The following is a 22,887-nucleotide window of genomic DNA, read 5'->3' as shown; positions in this document are numbered from 1 at the left end:
ACCTACTGTGGCATAGCTTTGCAACTGCTGGAATCCATTTGTGCCTCATTTCTATTCCCTGCATCCAATAAATATATAGGCTTCGTATATCATGAACTAATAGGATGCATGCTAAACTGCCCTATGCCTGCGTAGTACCGATGACCACTGCAAGCCACATGTGCCAAATAGCTACCCCCTTAATGCAACCAATAGATCGGTATATGATACTCGCAATCAACTCGATGTATGCGGGTTCCCCCTGCTCCTGCAACCATCACCAATGGGTCTGCCATCCACCCTCTCGATAATGTGCCAATACAATGTTTGGAGACCGGACACATACAGGAAAACTGCCTCAACCATACACGGTATCCTCTACCCATGCAAGGTCCTGACATGCCCTGTGGAAAGAGTGACACATGTCTCCCTCATGAAGCATAGCCTCAGTGATGAATGATATATCACCCCTGCAGATGATCACCTCATCCCCCAACCTGTGGCTATCAACTTGTGCACCGACCCAATGCCATTACTGAGAAGTCTCTCCCCTAGTGTGTTGCGTGTCATCCAAATATCTCGGGTGAGCTCCCTGTCCCCTGCTGCCCATGCCCAGAGTGTCAAAGGACAATAGACAAATTGACGGTGCCCGCAAATGATGTAGAAGAGGGTCAGGCGTGTGAGTCTCCATGGATATCATCAAGTATCGCTCATATGTGTCCCAGTCGATCTTGGGTGAACTACACCCAAAGGTATGCCTAGTGTCTCAGTTTAAGAGTCTTGCTCGACGCAACACTCCAAGACCCCACCGCGCAGCACCATACACCCCTACATATCACTGAGCATCCCTGTACTCCTCGACATGTTGTTGTACACCGCGACCTACCCCTATACAATGTTGGATACCCCCAGCTACTGTTGTCCCATCTTGTATCACCTTGTGTCACCGTACCTGACACTCCCCTCAGGTACTCAATGCCATGCGAGCTACCCCCCAACTCCACAATGTAAACCGACATGCTACAGCATGTTAGTGTCAGCCTTTCCAGCCTTCCTCCAGTGATCAAATATGCTCTTTCAAAGTGGTATCAGAGTGTCAAGGTCAAATTTTGTCATTTCAAAGAGTCTTCAAGCAAAATTTGGTCACTAGGCATTAGGTCTAGGGTTTGTTTTCACTCCTTCTAAAGTTGTCCAAATGTCAATCCATGTCATCATTCAGCTGAGTCTATCATCATTCATAGGGTTTTCATTATCATCTCAGTGTCCAATGAGTCATTGTACACCTTGTTCATGCTTCAGTTGCACCTAGGTAAGGTCATTTCCCTCTCCTAGGGTTTTGAAGGCAATTTCTCTTGGACGGTCAAATCATCGGCAAAACTTGTATCCAGATGTTCATACACCTTCCCCTATCCTTCATATACCTTATCAAATGCTTCCCATCACTGAGATCCCCCAAAATCCTCATTTTTGCACAAACCCTAGTTTCTAGCTACAACCTGGCAATTTTCTAAGTTGGGCCTGTGTTTTGCCCTTTTGGACCCCTTCCCCTCGCTCAATCTCTGAGATTCCACTTTCCCCTGCTTCCTAATATCCCTCCCCACTCCCAAAAATTTCCCCAAGAATTTAGAAGCCCCCTATCCCCTTCATTTCGCTCCATTTCGACAAAATTCCTTGTTTCACACATCGGGACAAGTCGCACTCAAATGATGTTCCAGAGCAATAAAAGATGAATTTTGGAAAACTGAGAGAGGTTTTTGTCCATAACATGCCAAAGAAGAAAAACCTCCTTCACTTTTTGCACAGGTGTCATAGTTTTAGAGAAATGTCAAAATTGCAATCGCCAGATCCAAGGAGGTTGGCCAAGGCACTAAAACGACGGAAAAGGCCCGATCCACTCCAAATTTTGGCCAAAGCCTCTTTGACTGAGCATGGTACTTTATTGGGGACTCCCAGCCCAAATTTCAAGAAATTTGGAGAAAATTTTGTCAATTGTGAATTTTTTGTGCCAAACACAGGTTTTCTCCACCAACGGCGCGCGACCCTTTCATTGGGCAACTCCTTTTTGGGAAAACTCAGCATTTTTGGATTTGTCATGCAAAGATACACTTGCTCAGCCATTGCCAAGAAATTTCACCAAGTTTTGGGCCTCCAGAAAGTCAAAAAACAAGCAAAAAATGACTTTCTGCCACCTTTTTGACATACAGGAAGCAGTCTTGGGAGATTGCAATTTTGGAGGGGCAAATGACCACCAAATTCAGAAATTCCACTTGGGTTGGAAAGTAGACATCCAGACCTTTCCAACAAGCCCACTTTTGCCTCATTTGGACACTTGGAAGTACCTCAAAATCAGCTCCAAAGTAGCGCGACCCGTTCAGGAAGAGGGCGCGACCTGTTGGGAAAGTTTGCCAATTTTTCATCTACAGCTCAGGAATTCGCCCAGCTTTGACCAGTTTTGACTTGTGATGGGATTTTTCACCCTCTTTGATGTAATTAATGTATTTTCATGTTGACATGACACTTATTTACCTATTCTAGAAGATTCATTCATGAAATAGCAAACATTTAATGAATGAATTGGTTTCCTAGCTTATAGAGGCAAGTTGTTTTGACTGCCTAGATTTTAGTGCTCAGTTTAGAATTGGTTGAAACAGCTCCTAGAAGGATGAGCTCGACCCCTAGAGGCAAGGAAAGGTGTTAGCTTGCCTATATTATGTATGTTCTTAGTCATTTTCAGAGGTTGGAAGGTTGGACTCTTGAGGGAGAAAGCTCTATTGTATTACTCATTGTATCTCTGCAATTTTGGCAAAGGAAGAAAGACCAGGGTTTTGCAGTCCTTTTTGGGATTCTTGTGGTTACATGTATTGATGGTGTGTTTCTCTTTGTACTTGTAAGTTTGTTATGTGATTCATCTTTTCACTTTTCCTTCTGCAAATTAGGCAAATGAAATGTTAAAGTAGAATTCATGATTGCCATGCTCTGCTTTTAAGTTTGCTTAATATTTATGTTTTCATCTGTCTAAAGAGAACTCTTGAAGGTTTCTTGCTCTCTTTAGCCCCTCACCAGTCATTCCTATCCATTCACTTAATTCAAAGGCATCAATACAGTCTCCTACCTTGCCCCAAAGAACCCCCTGCAAAAACTGTGTCCAATCCCCGCACCCAAAATTGCCTTTCCCTGATTTTCCACCAAAATCTTAAAACTTCCCAATTCAAACCTTTTATCAGTTTACTAGCCTAAAATCAGTGTTTCCTTATTGGTTATCTCGCCCTTTGAAGATCTTTATCGAGATAGACCGGAGAGAGCCCTCTCCTGCCCTGTAGGGCTAGCTACGAGGCTAAGTGGTTTGATGTTGCCTTGGAGTTTACCTTTCTCAGCCTGAGGTGAAATTTCAAGCGCTAACACATCACACCACCATGCATTTGCATGCTCCTCTACACGCCACTACTCCTCACTACATCACCCTGCACACCACTGGATGCTATGGCCTAAAATTAGGTCTATACGCATCAGTCAGCATCCCTCTACATAACACTGGATCCTAAAAGATAACTATGTGCAGTCCTATGTACCACTACTCGTTGTCGTACCACCCTGTAACATATGGTATCCTGCATGTGCCAAAGCATCCACCACTGTGATATTCCCACTTAGCAATTTGCTAAGTGAAATATCAATTTTGGCCATTTTTGCCATAATGCACGGTTGCACTTAGGAAATGTGGGTTTAGAGGTCCCACATATGATTTTTGGCATAGAGCACACCCAAACATTAGAGAATGAGGAACTATTGCGGCCTTAGTGGAGCATGGGGGGCACCTCATGAGAATTTCGGCCCACATGAAGAATATGCTCCCAATTGAGTGGAATTGGTGTGGGGAATTAGAATTGGTCCCACATGGGCATTTTGGAGGCTCCTTGACAAAAAGAGGAAGAGGCACTCAATTTGTCATTCATTCATCATTTGCAAAATTGTCTTTTGACAATATCATGCTTGAGTTGAAGCCAAGTCTACAACTGTTATTTAGCACATGAGTGTCTCCGAGCGGAGATCTCAACCCTTGCTTTAGTAGACTTTGAGTGCCATCCCAAGGAGGGAGTCCTACCCTTTTCAGTTCATACCAGCAACAAGGAGTACGATTTTAGTGAGAGGTTAAGCTACAGCAACGCAAGGATTGTGTAGTTCATGGTGGAGGCACTCCGGGAGGTTGAGGAGTGAAGGGTGGTTGAGGCTGAAACTTGGAAAGAAGGTCGAGGAGGTAATTTAGTGGGGATTGCAGCTATTTTGGAGGCCATTTGCAGCAGGATTTACAGGTGGGTCGAATCACCCAGCAGTTGAGCCATTGAGGGAAAGAGGGTTGAATTTCTAAGGTCAACCATTAGCCAAATCCTTCATGGGTTATTTTGGGTATTTGGTGGAGAGGCTAGGATTAATTTCCCAGAATTTTCCAACCACCGGAGAGGGCCCTAGCAACAGTTCTACTCAACCAGTAGTGTATTTTTGGGCAGTTTCAGCACAGAGCTAGAGCAGCGTGGCAGCAGATTGGAGAGGGGTGACTTATCCTTCATTTGGGGGTTTGCTAACTTGCTTTGAGCAAGCCCAGGTGCACTCTTTCTAACACCATATTGTACACCCTTGTTTATCAATCAAAAGGCTCAGCAACGCAGCTTTTGGTGCAATTTCTTGGTCTAATTGTGTGCTTACTATTTTATGGGTTTTTATGTTTTTGCATGCATGTCATTTCCTGTAAAAATTCCCTCAGAATATTACAATGGTGTTAAAGCTCATAGACTTGGCTCAGCCTGTGGGCGCAGCGCAGTCTATGACACTGAAGAATAGGCAAAACTGGACATACCAAAGGCAAAGGTATAGGAGCAGAGAAAGGCAGTTGCAGATTACCCTAAATCCTGTGACAACCAAACTGGAGGTTGTAGAAACAAACATGGGGGGCAATGACGGAGACAAAAGGAGTAAGGATGAGGAGTTTGCTCATCTTTTGTTGAAGGCAATGCAAGACCTGTCCAAGAACATTGAAGAGATGGGCCAGAGGAATAGCAAGGGCAACAAGGGTAAGGGAGTCCAAGGGGATTTCCAAATGGGGGAAGGATTTGGCACTTCGCAGCACCACACATCCCTTAATCCCAACATGCCTCTTATTCCAAACACACCCCTTAGGTCTACCATTCCCACGTTCCTAACATCTGGAGCTCGCGGGCAACCGGAGTAGAAGGATATGCCTTATGCGGAATATTTCTTGAAGTACCGGTCCTATGGACCTGATTTTGGGAAAGCCATCACTTTCAGGGATTTCTTCCTGTTGAAGGGAAACAATAGGCCCAAGGGACAGAGTGGAGGAGGCTACACGCATGGGATAGACATGCAGCGCACTATGGGGAGGTTGTTTCTCCCAAATTTTGATGGATCTTCCAAGAGCTTGGCCAAAGCGTGGGTCGAAAAGTTGGATGTCTATTTCTAGCTGAACCAAATGGCAGAGGGAGAGGCAATCAAGATTGCCACGTTGCATCTGGAGGGGGAAGCTCATGACTGGTGGTTCCATGGGCTGACCATGTTTGGACATGCAGGAGTGACCGCCTATGATGATTTCACCAAGAGGGTGTTGGAGCGGTTTGAGAGGAAAGATCCTGATGAGTACTTTGGGGAGCTAACAAGGCTCAAGCAGACGAGGAATGTTGAGGTTGTCTATGATGGTGCCAGATTTTTTGGAGACTAGGAGGATCTACATGTTTGTGGAGGGGCTAGTAGAGCCATTACGAGGATTAGTGAGGTCCAATAGGCCCACTACATTATAGGACGCAATAGGGAGAGCCCGAGACCTACAAGATGTCCTACCTAGGGCTCGAGCACCACTACCCCCCAAACAAGGTTTCCAACAAAGGGGAAGAGACACTAGGGCTCCACCACCAAGGGCCAATCAGGGGTGTGGGCAGCTAGACGAGGAGACCCGAAGAGACCTCCAAACAGGGAATTTTTGTTTCACCCAGTGTTGCAGGAATCGCCCCCCCCCCCCCCCGCGGATCCAAAGGCAGAATCGCGAATCGTACGGAATCGATCCGGAATCCCCACAGGAAGCGCGATTCCGTTTTTGAGGTGGCGCGATTCCGGGTTAAAAAAACGATTCCTGCCATTTGAGGTTGCGCCCCCCCGGAATCGCGGTTCGGGAGGCGATTCGGGCAAGGGGTGGCGCCACACAACCTGCCCGGAAGCACACGCCACCCAGGCGCAACCCGCACGCAACCCGCGGAGGCAGCGAATTAAACGTATTTTTTTTTTAATTTCTTTTAAAATTTAACTTAACTAGCATGAGGGGGTGGGTTAGGGTGAGTTTAGGGTGACTTTAGAAAAGAATAAAGCCCCCATTCTCTTCTCATTTTCTCACTTTGAGTTTATGAGAGTTGGAGAAGAGAAGAGAGGAGAGGAGAAGAGAAGAGAGGAAAGGAGAGGAGAAGAGAGGAGAGCTTGGAGGAGTGAAGAAGGAGGAGCTAGGAGAAGGAGGAGGAGCTTGGAGCAAGAGCTTGGAGGACTTCATCTACAAGAGCTAAAGAGGTAAGTTCAAACCCCAAACTCCCTTGTTTTTTTGAAAAAAAAATTGTATTTTTCTCCTCCCTCTCCTACTCTTTCCCATTGTTTCTACTTGCTCCTTTATTTACAGGTTGTCCACCACCTATATCCATATTCCAAGATGGTGTTCTTTTGGCTTCTATGTATCATTCCACTCTTGGTTTTAATGATGGCAAGGGTGAGGAATAGAGGGGAAGAGGAAGGGGATGAACTTGGTCCTAATAGTAGTGACCCAATGTATGATGAGGAGGAAGGGTTTGAAGAGGAAGGGGATGAACTTGAAGAGGACACTGAAGCACAAGATGGGAAAGGTACATCAAATCCCTTGTGGAACTATGTGACCAAACTTGAAGGGGGAAAGGGTGGTGGATCTTACAAATGGATGTGCCCTCATGGTTGTCATGGAGGAAAACCATATACGGGTTCATATACCCGTCTGAGGAGGCATCTTTGTGGGGTGCTAGACAGTGATGAAAAAAAGGGTTCTGTGGGGGTAACCATTTGCCCAAACATTTCAAGTGAACAAAGACAAAAATACATCAAAATAGAGATCGCTGCACAACGAAAAAAAAAGAAACAAAAAACTCATTCTGAATCAAGTGCAACCTCTAAATTTGGTAGTTGCCCATCTCCTCATGGTACTTTTGCAACCTCTGGAGGTAGAAAAACAATAGGGGATTTCCTTAATGTTGCTGGGAGGGATGATGTGGATGGAAAGATAGTCCATTTTCTTTGTGCTTGCGGTGTACCATTCAATGTGCTTCGCTCTCCCTATTGGCATGAAATGGTAAAGGCCATCAATGAAGCCCCAAAAGGATACAAGGCCCCCAACTATGAGAAAGCTAGAACAGTGTTATTAGAAAGAGAAAAAGCTAAGGTTCAAAGAGCTTTGACACGTTTTACACATGAGTGGGTGGATTCTGGGGTATCCATTGTATCAGATGGGTGGACAAATATTAGAAACCAACATTTGATAAATGTTCTTGGTGTTTCTTCTAGTGGTGCAGTATTTATTGCATCTCATGACTCCTCCTCCATCAGTGCAACTGCACCAAACATTGCAGATCTCCTATTGAAATCAATCAAAGATGTTGGTCCGAATAATGTGGTTCAAGTGATCACAGATAATGCAGCAAATTGTAAGTTAGCAGGAAAAATTATTGAGCGTACTCATCCACACATCTTTTGGTCTGGGTGCCTGGTTCACACATTGAACCTTTTGATGCATGATATTGTGAAACACAAAGATTGTGGGTGGATTGCTGAGGTTTACAGGAAAGGGAAGCAGCTCATTAAATTCATCACAGGGCATACAAGGGTAAACTACTTCTATGGCACTTACTCCAAGTTGCAATTGCTTAAAATTGCAAAGACAAGATTTGCTAGTTATTACCTCACCTTTAGGCGGCTAGTGAGGGTGAGACAAGCTTTAACTAATCTGGTGTGTGCTGAAACATGGGATGAAATTAACACTGACACAGATGGTGCTAATGAAGTCAAGGACACTGTTCTTGACAGTTACTTTTGGTCACAGGTTAAATATGTTTTGCAATTCACCAAACCAATTTATTACATGATCAAGTTTGCAGATTCAGATCGACCAGTAATTGGGGAGGTGTATGAGCAAATGGATAGCATGTTGGGGCAGATTAAAGACATTGTTGAGCCTAGAGATACCACCTTGTACAATTATATTCGTGAAGAGGTGGAAAAACGATGGGATATGCTAAATGTTCCATTGCATGCATTAGCATATGTTTTGACACCTAAATACTATCATCCATCATGGCTTTCAAAACCAGCACCTGGGGGGGGAGTCAGGAAAAAACCACACCAAGATAAAGAGGTTCACGAAAAATATATGGCTGCATTGAGTAGATTAATCCCTGATAATGAGGAGGCTGCATTGGTACGGAGACAGGTGAGCAACTATACGAGCAACACTGGTCCATTTGGGAGCATGCATGCAATTCAAGATCGAGAGCATTTTTCTGCTCTTGAGTGGTGGAACATGCATGGAGGGCCTACTCCACTTCTACAGAGTTTGGCATTGCGGGTGCTATCACAGGTGGTAAACACTTCTTCTGCAGAGAGGTGTTGGAGCTCTTATTCTTTCATCCACAGTGTTAAAAGGAACAGGTTGAATTTAGACCCGGCAGAGAGCTTGGTTTATGTTCATTACAACTTGCGATTGTTGTCCCATTACTGTGAAGATGCAAAGTCTAATAAAGACTTGTTGACTTGGGACAAGAATCCAGAGGAGCCCAATTTGGAGGATGGAGTGTTGCGACTAGAGCAATTAGAGGATTCTCTTATCCAGGTATGTCCATTGTGGTATGAATTTTCCAATTTTCCCTTATAAAGCATTTCTCTAATTCATGTTTTTAATTTTTTTGTTAACTAGTGTTTTTTTTTTGCATGAATTTTTTGAGCGATTCTAGGATGATGACACGGGTGTTGATATGCCACCACCCCCACCCCCACCCCCATCTGGTCCCTTGGTTTCTAGGTTCCATGGTTCAACACCAACGACAGGGGGTTCTTCTTCATCAGTTCCAGTGCCACGACTTACACAGGGACCATCTTCTTCATTGCCACCACGTGGAGGCCCGCCATCACGTTCTATTCGTGGTGGAAGGAGGAGAGATTAGTAGATATATTCACAATCTACTTCTTTTTGTCATAGATTACTCATTAGACTTGTAGACTTGTGAATTTGAATTTTGAACCTTTTTGGCTTGGCGGTGACCAAGTGACATATTTTGTAAACATTATTATTTGAATTTTGGACATGACAAATGTTGACAGTTGCTCACTTGCTAGATAAATCATAATATGCTCTATGTTTTATGTTTTATAATATGCTTAAATGTTTTATGTTTTATAATATGCTTAAAAATTTGATGTATGTTTGTAATAGCTAGAATATAGATGATTGTTGTACATACTAGTAACTACAATGGAATCATGGATGCCATATCTATCTTGATTTATGCAAAAATATGCATGTTTTCATGTCTTCTACAATTAATTTGGTATTTGGGATGTTTGGTTTGAGTATAAATGCAAAAAAATATAAAAAAATATATATATATAGCAGACGCTTCCGCGGACGCTTCGCTTCCTAGATTTTTGGAAAATGACGCTTCCGCACTCCGCGCTTCCGCTTCGCTCCCGCTTCGTGCAACATTGGTTTCACCTGTCAGGGGTCATGGCACCAGGCCATAGATGTGCAACAGGCAAGGCCCATTACATCGAGGTATTTTCTGATAGCGATGTAGACGATGAGACATATTTTGAGATGGACGGGGATGACAGCGCAACACCTCAGGAGGGAGGGCCACCACCACGACCATCGGCGGGGAAAGTTTCCTTTGCACCTTCTGGAGGGGTCCTTGCATCACTGTGTGGGGTACCCAAGGTTTTGACCCTGAGGATTAGAGGCATTGTTCACAGGCAACATGTATCAGTTTTGGTTGACATTAGGGCTACCCACAATTTCATTGATGCCTAGTTGGTTCAAAGTAGGGGCATCACAACTAAGGAGTTTGAGGGATTCTCAGTTTTTGTGCCTGGGGACAAGATCATGCAATGCACATGCTACGTTCTAGCCTTGCCAGTGACCATGGGGAACTACTCCATGACAGATCACTTCTTTGTGGTTGACATACTAGACACCAACGTGGTGTTGGGGTCTAGTGGCTCTATTCACTTCGCAGGCCAGGACCGATTGGAGGAAGTTGGAGAGGGAGTTTGTAGGGCCGAATGGCAAGCCAATGTTGCTACGGGGAATGTACTACCCACCACAGATTGTTTCGGCTCACAGGATGGAGGTTGATTTGAGACATGGGGACATTGAGTGGGTTGTCGAATTGAGGATCCCAAAGGCTGGGGGCAAGCCCAAGCCACCACATCTAGAGATATAGACCATTCCAAACAGGTACCCAGTATTGTTTGGAGACATACCACCGGGTCAACCACCTTAATGGGGATTTGAGCATACTATTGAACTGGAGACGGGGGTACAGGTCGTGATCACCTAAAGCATAAAAACTTAGGTTGAAGCACGAAGACTGATAGCTTGTAGACTTGAATGTAAAAATACACACAGGTATTTAATATATAAAATTGTATAAGATGATATAAGATGATTGGAATGTTACAATGAAGCCCTGCTTTTATACCTCAGGAGGTGACCTTTCGTGAATGGGCATGTCTTTTAGACATGCCTTTTCACCTAACTTAACGACTATTTAACCTAATTAATATTTAATTATTTAATATTTACATTAATTTTATTTATGTCATTTGTTATGAATTATATTCATAACATAGCCTCTTCCTTCGGAAGCTTTGTCCTCAAAGCTTTAACGTTTAGGGTTTTCTTCACTTAGTGTATGTCGTCTTGATGTCTATAATCTGACCATCCTCTCGTCTTATAGGTCATCGGTAATATTTCTTAGATTTATTTTTTTTTAATATTAATTCTTTTAATAATTGTAATTTTTTTTAGATAATAATGTTTTTCAATTCTTAATTTATTTATTTCTTTAATGATATATATATATATATATATATATATATATATATATATATATATATTGTTAGTTTAGTTAATTAACATATATTAATTAATTAAATTACCATGAGATATATATATAGATATTGTTAATTTAATTAATTAACATATATTAATTAATTAAATTACCATGAGAGAGAGATATATATATATATATATTGTTAATTTAATTAATTAACATATATTAATTAATTAAATTACCATGAGATATATATATATACGTATGCGTATATTAATTAACACAACGAATTTTTTTTGTTTGGATAGTCATGTCCCTCCCGCCGAATGGTCACGTTGACCCTACTATTGGCTGACCGTGGCAGATGTCGACGGCTCCGTGGCTATAACGACCAACGACAGGATAGTCAGTGGTGGAGGCAAATGGTCGGGAGTGATGACAGAATTCGATGGCTTGACTATTGACAGATGGGGCGTATACCATAGACGAGGGTTTGTTTTTGTCACGCTCCAAGTATTCCCTTGTGATCAAATCTTCAATCCGCTTTTTGATTGCTTTAAAATCAGGCTTGAACATTCGTCCAAGTTGCTCAACGCACTCTGTTACTAATTGTGCATGGGCCAAAACTTTCCTACTCTTCATGATTCGAACAATACAAGCATCAATTGCATAACGTCTATCTTTGTCCACGTCCTCAATTATCTTCTTCTTCTCATCCACAGGAGGAAGAGGAATCTTAATCTTTCTTGATTTGTCAGTAAAATTTGCATTAAAGTCGAAGTAATCAGACTGTGTGACAGACTTTGTATTTGGCTCCTTAATCAGGATTTTGTGTTTTAAACACACAAGTGAATGTAGCAATCTAATAATATCTTCATCGGACAAATTAAGCTGTGATTTGATTTCTGAATAGCTCAATCTCTCTGCATTATTGAAAAGCAATAATGCAGCTCCCTGATATGTTGTCACAATAAGCTCCACCGATCTGGCATTAAAATTGCCAGAAAGATGGCACGACCCTAAGGAGTATATCCATGTAATCTTTCAATGTTTAGTTTGTGTCTGGTAGAATTCTTTAAATACCTCTACACATTTTACCATCTCATCAGGCAAATTGAGATCAAATGACTTGTAGTTGGGCCAAAATCTAGTAGTCAAGATAGTTACAGTCAAATCTATTCCAGGATGTGCATACGTATTATCATCAAGATATTTTTGAAACTTTGGTTGCTTCTCCCATGCCAAGGTCAAATCAGCAAGCATTCCCTCCATCTTTGATGTAGATTGGCCTCCACATTGTTGCTTCAATTTTGTTAAGATACTTCGTTCATGTTCATCATTTGCACTTTTATCAAAAATAAGGCGTCGTGCTAGTTTTTTCCTATAAAATTCTGAATATAGATCTTTATCACCAATGTATGCAAGAAGCTTTACAACCTTCTCAAGTGTCTCTTCAATATCTTCATCACTTAATTTTTTACTGCTACCCTTTTTCAATATGTTGTCACAAAAGATAGCCAATAATTCTGCACTTGTGCTTCCTGCTACTCCTTCGTTGCAAAATACCTCAAATGCTTCTTTTAATGCCTTGTGGAAAAGAGAATGGTTCACAAAGCATGTGCTGATATACTACAAGTACTTGTCATGCAATTCAATAACCTCCCACACAAATGTCTGCTCTAGTGCACCAACAATATCCCTTTTCTCTGACTTCTTATTGCTTGCTGCATCTTCTGCTTGTTTAACAAGTGTTGTTCCCTCATCAGTAACATGTTGTTTAAAAAAATGGGCTATCAGTTCCAGGCCTTTGGGTATCCTACAAAACAACCTATACATCCTTGAAAGATCATCTTCATTCTTATCATAATCTGAAATTGACATAAACTCTTTCTGATCTTCTGTAGAACGTAGCAATTCTTCATCATCATTAATGTCTTCTTTAGCATCTTCCTTGTTCTTATGATATTGTTCATCTTCTTGTTTTTCGAGATAGTCCTCATCCACATCATCTTCATCCAGATCATTTTCATTGCCATTAAGATCAACATTTTGATCAAATTCTTCTTCTTTTTCTTCTTCCACATTTTCCTCTCGACATGCTTTAACTTCTGCAATTGATTTTTTTAAATGCTAAAATGCTTCTTGAATTTCACTAAAATGTTCAATGTATTTAGGATGTGAATGTAATGGCACATTGTGTGACGAACAACGTTCAAAGGCCCGCATGATTATATCGTGTGCCATGGCTCTGATACCACTAAAGCATAAAAACTTAGGCTGAAGCACGAAGAGTGATAGCTTGTAGGCTTGAATGTAAAAATACACACAGGTATTTAATATATAAAATTGTATAAGATGATATAAGATGATTTGAATGTTACAATGAGGCCCTGCTTTTACACCTCAGCAGGTGACCTTTCGTGAATGGACATGTCTTTTAGACATGTCTTTTCACCTAACTTAATGACTATTTAGCCTAATTAATATTTAATTATTTAATATTTACATTAATTTTATTTATGTCATTTGTTATGAATTATATTCATAACATCACCACTCCTTACTGACATCCCAAGGCATATCGAGATGAGATAGAAAGGGCTATCCATGAGCTACTGGCACTTGGGCACATTAGGCCCAGCTCCAACCCTTTTGCTTCATCAGTTGTTCTGGTGAAGAAGAAGGATGGGTCCTTGTGCATGTGCATAGATTATCGGGCCCTCAACAAAAAGACACTAAAGAACCACTACCCCATTCCACATATAGATGAGCTGATGGATGAGTTGAGCAAGGCCAAGTTCTTTTCGAAGATTGATTTACGATCGAGGTACCATCAGATCCCGGTGAGGGACCAGTATGTCCCAAAGATAGTGTTTTGGTGCCATATGTGCACTTTGAGTTCTTGGTTATGCCCTTCAAGCTACAAACTGTTAATTTTAGGTATGTTCTATGCTTAGAGAAATTTATTTCAATTTTCACAGTAAGTTCAATAGCTTTTCCAGATTAGCAATCACATCAACATTAAAGTCCACAGCAGATAGAACATAAACATAAATCGCAGAAGACAAGCCAAGACAAGAGGACACAAGATGTGGCGCTAGCCAGGAACAAACCCTAATGTGGGGAAACCCTTGATAAATTCTTCTTATATGTTCTTCAATAGTTCAGCACAGAGAGAGAGAGAGAGATAGAACATTTACAACAAAAGTCAACACTTTGACTTATCTAGATAAGAGCATAGATCATCTCTAAGAAGATGATACATGAGATCAGTTGAAGACATGCGGCTTCAAATGATTCTCCAAGGTGACTCCACCTATTGTTGTGATGCATTTCGTCATCGTGTTGCACCTCACCGCGCTGCACCATGTTGCACCCATCATCAGTATGCTGCATCTCATCACGCTTCATTAATCATGACTGTACCCATCACTGTACTGCATTATGTGCCATTGCTGCACCATGTTGCCATACTGACCTATGTGTAGGCTGCACCTTGCTTACTTGTTGTCCCTTGCTTGCTTGTTGTCCCTAGCATGCTTTTTGTTGCATGCTAGCTGTAACATTGCATGCTTGGTGTATTTGCTACTAAGTACCATACAATTGTCCCAATGTTAGTTAGTTGTCCCTTGCATGTTGCTCTCCTTCGGAGACAGATGCTCCGACAGTTCCCAGTTGTTCCGGCAATTCCGACTGTTCCAGCAGTTCCGGTAGTTCCTCACAATTCCAGCAGTTCCGACTGTTTCGACTGTTCCGGAAGTTCCCAACAATCCCGGCAGTTCCGAGCAATCTTGGGCAGTTCCGACAGTTCCAGGCTATTCCTGGTTGTTCCCGCTGTTCCCAGTAGTTCCGGCAATTCTCGATTGTTCCCGGCTATTCTCGGATTTTCCGGCTGTTTTCCGGCAGTTTCGGCAGTTCCCGGCAATTCCGACAGTTCCCGCAGTTCCCGACAGTTCCGGTAGTTCGGGCTTTTCCCGGCAATTCTAGTAGTTCCGACTTCTGCCCTCTAGATTAGGGCAGCGTTATCCCTTAGGATCTCTCCTACTAAAACCCAAAGACAAGTAGAGAGGAAGAGATCCCAAGTGTGTTAAAATGACTTGAAGGCCACCTCTATTTATACTAAAACGTTGAGCACAAGTGGGGTTTATTTGGTTGCTAGCCGACCTTGATGAATTGTCCCATAACACAAATAAATTCATATCTCCATGAATACTTATCGGAATCGGATGATCTTTAGATCAATCCGACACCTCTATGAGAGGGATCCAAGAAAAATATCAGCTTCCATTAATAAGATGACCCACATGGAGTTTGGCCCTAGTTGCCAATTTTAACACAAACGCACTAGCTACCTTCCAATCATGCATGAACCACGTATTTCATGGGCAGTTGAGGAAGTTTGTGCTAGTGTTCTTTGATGACATACTGATCTATAGTCGGACCTAGGAGGAGCACTCGCAGCACGTTGAGACAGTGCTTCGTATTCTGGAGGAGCAACAGTTTTATGCTAAATTGTCCAAGTGCGAGTTTGGGTTGACCAAGATGCTCTATCTAGGGCATATCATTAGGGTGGATGGTGTGAGAGTCCATGAAGAGAACATTCGAGCCATCCGGGATTGGCTAGAGCCCCGGAATGTGACAGAGCTGAGGGGATTCGTGAGCATTTGCACTTATTACAAGAAGTTCATGAAGGGCTTCTCTCCGCTAGCAGCAATCCTCACTAACTTGACGAAGAAAGGGGCATTTGAGTGGACAACTACAGGGTAGGAGGCTTTTGAGCACCTCAAATAGGTCATGAGTAGTTGTCTGATGTTGGCACTTCCCGACTCCAACCAACCCTTTGCGCTGGAGTGCTATGCATCTGGAGTGGGTGTAGGGGCTATGTTGATGAAAGGAGGGCACCCCATAACTTTCGAGAGTCGGAAGCTATTGCCCCGTGAGCTAATTTACTCCATATATGACAAGGAGATGTTGGCCATCATGCATTTGCTAGCTAAGTTTAGATAGTATTTGGTGGTGAACAGGTTCAAAGTCAAGACAAACCACAACAGCCTCAAGTTTTTCTTGGAGCAGAAACAGTTACGGGAGAGGCAGCAAAAGTGGGTAAGCAAGCTCCAAGCATATGACTTTGACATTGAGTATGTCAAGGAGAAACACAACATGGTGGTTGATGCATTGTCCAGGAGGCCAGCCACTCTCTCTTTGATGAGTATTGCCCCGAATTGGAGGGCACAGCTCCTAGGGGAGTACTCCAAGGACCAGTTCGCTTGTGAGGTCCTTGATGGGACGGTGGAAGATGACCGGTACAAGGTGATGAATGAGGTGATCTATTTCCGAGACCGGATTTATTTAGTGCCCAGCTCCCAACTGAGGAAGAAGATCTTACAAGCCGCCCATGACACACAAATAGCAGGGCACCAAGGGTTCATGAAGACATATAGGGCCATTAGAGAGTGTTTTGCATGAAGGGGCCTCAAGGATGATGTTCTGAAGCACCTTAGGGAGTGTGACACATGCCAGCGGAAGAAGGGTGAGCAGTCACACCCTACAGGCCCGTTGCAGCCACTTCCAATCCCTGAGTGGAAATGGGAGAGAATATCGATGGACTTCATTATTAGACTTCCCACAATACAAGGCAAGGATTGCATTTACGTGGTGGTCGATCACCTGACGAAGTTTGCCCATTTCTTTGCCATCTCAGCCCGATACTTGGCCTCACAGGTGGCCGAACTGTTCTTCAAGGAGGTTTTTCGACTACATGGTCTCCTAAAGACCACTGTCAGTGACAGGGACAGTCGGTTCATGGGTGGATTCTGGCAGGAGCTATTTTGATTGGTGGGCATTGAGCTCACTCCGAGTACTAGCTATCACCCTCAAACGGACAGGCAGACGGAGATAGTTAACAAGTGGATGGAGGGCTACTTGCATAACTATGTGACAGGTCAACAGCGCGCATGGATACGGTGGTTGCACTTGGGTGAATACTGCTACAACACCGCTTACCACATGTCCATAGGTATGTCTCCATTCTGAGCTTTGTACTGTTACGATGCATTGTCTTTCGCTGACGTTATGTTTGCAGCAAGTCCCCAAGGACCAAGGATTGGATACAGGAGAGCCAAGATATTTTGCGGGTTCTCAAAGACAACATGCGGATGGCCCAAAACCAGCAGAAGCTTTATGCAGACAGGGGTAGAGTCGAGAGGCATTTTGAAGTAGGGGACTTGGTCTTCTTAAGGCTTCAACCATACCGGCAGTCATTGCTCAAGCAAGAGGGGGCCGAGAAGCTCAAACCCCGCTTCTATGGACCGTACCATATCACTTAGAAGGTTGGGCAGGTAACATATGAGTTGGAGCTACCCCCGAGGAGTTGGGTGCACAACATCTTTCAAGTATCTTACCTAAAAAAGGCATTGGGGCAGCAGGTGACAGCAGCTACAAAACTACCCCCTATGGATGATGAGGGGCATTCAGTGCTGGAGCCAAAGGCCATTTTGGATACTCGGGAGAGGCACTTGAGAATTGGGTCATCAAGGAGTTTTTTATCAAATGGAGGAATCTACCAGATGAGGATGCCACCTGGGATGGGAAGCAAATACTTCAGCATCCTTCGTTGCAGTAACTTGAGGACAAGCAACGTTTTGGCAGGGAGGACTATGATATTCCCACTTAGCATTTTGCTAAGTGGAATATCAATTTTGGCCATTTTTGCTATAACGCACAGTTGCACTTAGGAAATGTGAGTTTAGAGGTCCCACATATGATTTTTGGCATAGAGCACACCCAAACATTAAAGCTGGAGGAAATATTGCGGCCTTAATGGAGCGTGGGCTCCACCTCATGGGAATTTCGGCCCACATGAGGAATACACTCCCCTTGGAGCGAAATTGGTGTGGGTAATTCGAGTTGGGCCCACATAGGCATTTTGGAGGCTCCTTGACAAAAAGAGGACGAGACACTCAATTTGCCATTCATTAATCATTTGCAAAACTGTCTTTTGACAATAGCACGCTTGAGCTGAAGCCATGTCTACAATTGTTGTTTAGCACACGACTGTCACCAAACGAAGATCTCAACCCTTACTTGGGTGGACTTCGAGTGTCAGCCCAAGGAGGGAGTCCTACCCTTTTCAGTTTATACTAGCAGCAAGGAGTTTGATTTCCATGAAAGGTTCAGCTACAGTAGTGTAGGGATTGTGTAGTTCATGACGGAGGCACTCCGGGAGGTTGAGGAGTGAAGGGTGGTTGAGGCTGAAACTTGGGAAGAAGGCCGGGGAGGTAATTTAGTGGGGATCGCAACTATTTTGGAGGTCATTTGCAGTAGGATTTACAGGTGGATCAAATCACCCAGCAGTTCAGCCATTGAGGGAAAGAGGGTCGAATTTCCGAGGTCAACCATTGGCCAAATCCTTCATGGGTTATTTTGGGTATTTGGTGGAGAGGCTAGGATTAATTTCCTAGAATTTTATGAGCACCGGAGAGGGCCCTAGTAGCAGTTCTACTCATCCAGCAGTGAATTCTGGGCAGTTTCAGCGCAGAGCTAGAGCAGTGTAGCAGTAGATTGCAAAGGGGTGACTTATCCTTCATTTTGGGTTTTGCTAGCTTGCTTTGAGCAAGCCCAGGTGCACTCTTTCTAGCACCATATTGTACATCCTTGTTTATCAATAAAATGGCTCAGCAACGCAACTTTTGCTGCAATTTCTTGATCTAATTTTGCTTATTGTTTTATGGGGTTTTATGTCTTTCCATGCTTTGTTATTTACTGTAAAAATTCCCTAGGAATATTACAACCACTCTGCCAGTAAACCCTCCATGATGTGGTCTACATCTCCCCATCTACCCTGAAAGACCTGAGCGGCCTAACTCCTCACATGCCAACAGGAATGACACTACTGTGCCTATCCTCAGTAGCTCTAGTGTCCAATATACAAATTAGATGGCACCGTCTCCATGTAATTCCCTGTCTGGTGGCCTGTCGATGCCACCTTCTCCTACCAACTCCTTCCAAAGTAAGTTAATCACCCTGTGAATCCACGCACAATCAATATGCCAAGCCAACTCATGAAATTTGTCTGCTCCCTTGTCAAACCATCTTGTCACTAGTGCTAACTATGGCTCTGATGGAGATCTAAAAATGTGTGTGCACCCAAACGTCAAATCTATCACGCAACTACTACCATCACCTACCAGCTCTATGATGTGATGGGAAATCCCACCTGGATCCCAACAATAGTCTGGCCCTCGAGTCCCTCTAGGAATCCCTAACCTCTATTGAAATGTGGCCATGGATGTATCCAACTGTCAAGCCTGCTCCATCAGGTACCAGCGCAGTACCTCTCGCCATCTAATCCCAAAAGAGAGATTGAATACACAATCTCTTGTGTACAAAACAAGCCCTTCATGTTAACGTTGTGCCATACGCAACTCATGTCGCTTAGTCCTGCTAACCTAGACATCCCCTCAGGTATTTATAGACAACTCTTCCTCCCTCAACCCAATCTGTAAGGGTGGGCTAATAACGTTGTAGATCCCATTAGTGTGCCTCTAAAGCAAACTGTGTTGAAATCCCAACGTGTGGTCTCTATGTTGCCCCGCATTAATGGCTAGCCCAAAGGACGGTTGCACATCCTCCTCCATCATGGACTCAACACGAGTCTCCCACTGCTCCTCCATAGACAACCCAACACGCAAGACATGCTCACTAGTCAAATGTAGGTGATTGTCATCTAGAAACTCTATCATAGATCTTGATGCCTTTGTACCTATCGGCTCCTCATCAACAGTGGAGATGTCTCCCGACACCTCATCAACCTGTGGTGCGCTACTATCACCTAAGAACTCGGTCATAACCCAGGATACCTCATCAATGGATACCTGAACAACAGATGGCATCTCATCAATGGGTGTATGCTCAACTGTCTCCTTGCCAACCATGGCACCTTCAACTACTCTTTCATCTTCTACCTTAATCCTCCTCATCATCCTTGCATAATTCCACTGAATCCCCACGAATTTGTGCATGCCTCTTAGTTCATAGAACTCCCAAAATGAGAGGGACACTTGAATTCCATGACCCAATGATTGGTATGCCGTTCAATTTGCAGCGAATAACTCCACATCAATTGCAATCATGTCTTGCCATCTTGATGCATTACCGATAATTTTGGGCATAGTGAATTTGTTGTATAACAGAGAATGGTCCTAATTCCTAATTGCGGAATGAATCAGCTGCTCCCCCACATCAATCATCATTTGTTTTATCCTAATCACCTCATTCAAGATTACTGCCATGTTGTTTGATTTTAATATTTCTTTGGATCCCATGATTTCTTAGCTTTTTATTCTGGTCTTGTCATAGAATGAAGGGTTTCCCATAGGCTGAGCCAAGATTATGCTTTGATACCACAATAATATTCCTAATGGAAATATTAAGTGATAACGATAGTGAGATCATAAAGTTGCAATAAAAATTGTACACACATGTAGAAATACCAGATTACGCCAGAAATAACACCCAAAACGCTGAGCCTTTTTATTAAATTAATTAGATGGAGTACAATGAGTAGGAACAGAAGAATCTGGGCTTGCTACAGCAAGCAAGGCAAGATTCTAGCTAAATATGATGGTACCCAAATGTTGGAAATGACTCTACTACCAAATTTGTGTCCACCCAGAAAACTGTAATTGCTGCTAGAGAGGAACTGTTGAGTTAGCCCTCCAAACTGTGCTCCAAAAATACTGAGAAATTAGCCACGGGCACCACTCTACTAGCTTAACAAAACCCAGAAATATCTCGCGAACGCAAGTGGTGGAAACGGTCCCTGAAATAATTATGTCCTCCTCCAATAATTTCTATTGTTGACTATTGAATGAAACTAGGAATTCTGCCCTTAGGAGTGCTTAGAAAATTCTGCAAAATTAATCCTAGTCTCCTCTCATAAAACCCACAAAAACCCAGAAAGGGTTTGGGTTGAGTCGAACATGCCCATGTGACCCCTATTTGTGCATGGACCTCTCACTGGCTAGCAAAACAGGTTGTAGATGAAATCTGCTACAAACTGCTCCAAATGTCTACTAGAAAATCTCTTGCCCAAATTTTCGCTTATTCCTTCATAGCCACACCATACACTCTCCTTGCCCAAGTGATTGCATAACAATTCCCAATGAACCCCTACGCAGGCCAAGAATTGGAGCAACTCAACTCCCCCAAACGCCTCACCAACAGACCTGCAAATTGACAAGAAACTCCAGGCCTCTTTTTGCAAGAATTCTCTGCTAATTGGCTGGCCCAAATTCCCCTTTTTGCTGGCCCTCCCAAGAGCCACAATTTCTCTTCTGTGTCCAAGGGAAACTCGCTCCAACTAAAGGAAATGACTGTAAATGAGCACAATAGAAACTTTGCACTGAGCTCCCAATTGCCTCACTAGGGAGACACTCAAAGTTCTCCTAAATGAGGGTGGAATTCCAGCTCGGGAATTCCTTGCCCTGAACAGTGCGGTTGTCTTGGCTAGGCAGCTCAAGAGAACTAATGTTAAATTGTCAAATTATCAAAAGTACCAAATGGAGACCTCCAAGCTCTATTTATAATTGTTGGCCCGCTCTCCCTTGGAGGGTCCCCACCTTCCACTAATTCGCACCCCTTTCTTTCTCTCTCTCTTCTCACTAGTGCGAATTGCTCCATTGGGTCGAATTTCCTTCCCTTGTGGCCCCCACATTCCACTAGAGCTATAATTTTCTATTTCTCCTAAGTCCCATATGCCAAAAATGCCTCCAATGCCCAAATTACAAAATTGTGCTATGCTTAGCACCTCCCCAATAAACTCAATTAATCCCCTCGAATAAAAAATCAAAACTGGGGATATTACAGTTTTCTATAAAGCAAATTCCCAAATCCTAATGAGCAATATAGTGGCCATATTTCATTGAATGTATGAATGATTCCTGTATATAACCTTGGTATAACACAAGTCAATACTATTCACATTGGTAACCCTAAAGATTATTATTTCATAAACACAAGGGTCAAATATTCAACGGAGATGCTGAAGTTGCTATAAAAATGAAATTCATCCTTACAGAAACGTTGGGCCTTAGTCTTTCTTTGTATCAAATGAAGTTTGCTTATGTTTCATACCATATCATTTTCTCCACCTGTTTTGCAATGTTATACTCAGCATCTGCTTCCTTTTGCTTTGCACGTCCAGCTTTAGCCATTTTTTTGGATTCCAGTATTCTGGGCAAGACATATAGTTGGTATTCTTCATGCAAAAGTATGCACTGCAACAAAATAACGAAAAAATCAGAAAATATTTTGATATTGTCAGCAGTCAAAACAGGTAATTCATGAAAATGACAAACTTAAAACATACCTCATCCCTATAGAGTGAAAGCACCAGATTTTCTTTCAATACTGCCTGAAATTAGAAAAGGAAAAGAATAAAACCAAAATGTCTGTGACACGAATATTCACTCAACTTAACATTGCTTTAGTAGAATATTAAATGTAATATGAATCCAAGACTCAAAAGTTGAAGTTACAGCGAAAAATATGATTTCAAATAACTAATATATGGAAACTGACATTTCACACAGAAGTTTGGGAGTTGAATAGCCAAACACACATAAATGATAATAGTGATCAGATGCCCCAGCAGAATTATGGCTTTTTACCATGATAACTACAAATTAACATGTTATTATGATTAGTCACATTCTATGTCCTTATCTAAGCGTCATTACAACCCATCTACCCTTAATTTTACACTGTTTCATCCTTAACAAATGGGTGCTTTCTC

The 22,887-nt window shown here is 42.7% G+C and overlaps 1 protein-coding gene and 1 pseudogene across 2 annotated transcripts in view; both read right to left on the bottom strand.

Annotated features, from left to right (window-relative positions):
- GRL (transcription activator) overlaps nt 1–22,887 on the bottom strand; it is a 380,056-nt gene that overhangs the window by 161,160 nt on the left and 196,009 nt on the right. For both annotated transcript variants that reach the window (XM_089373054.1, XM_089373053.1), the window contains 2 exons: nt 22,462–22,506; nt 22,227–22,369 (listed from right to left, as the gene is read on the bottom strand). In XM_089373054.1, coding sequence (XP_089229180.1) covers nt 22,227–22,369; nt 22,462–22,506 — 188 coding nt within the window. The remainder of the gene's footprint in view (nt 1–22,226; nt 22,370–22,461; nt 22,507–22,887) is intronic.
- Nucleotides 11,424–12,974, bottom strand: LOC149238500 (cullin-1 pseudogene; annotated as a pseudogene).

Source organism: Pinus tabuliformis, chromosome 8 (assembly GCF_031772625.1).
Source record: "Pinus tabuliformis cultivar Carrire ecotype Pingquan chromosome 8, CPIR1, whole genome shotgun sequence".
Classification (NCBI taxonomy): Eukaryota; Viridiplantae; Streptophyta; class Pinopsida; order Pinales; family Pinaceae; genus Pinus; species Pinus tabuliformis.
Note: the sequence above shows the minus strand (reverse complement) of the source record. Positions and strands in the feature narration are given on the sequence as shown.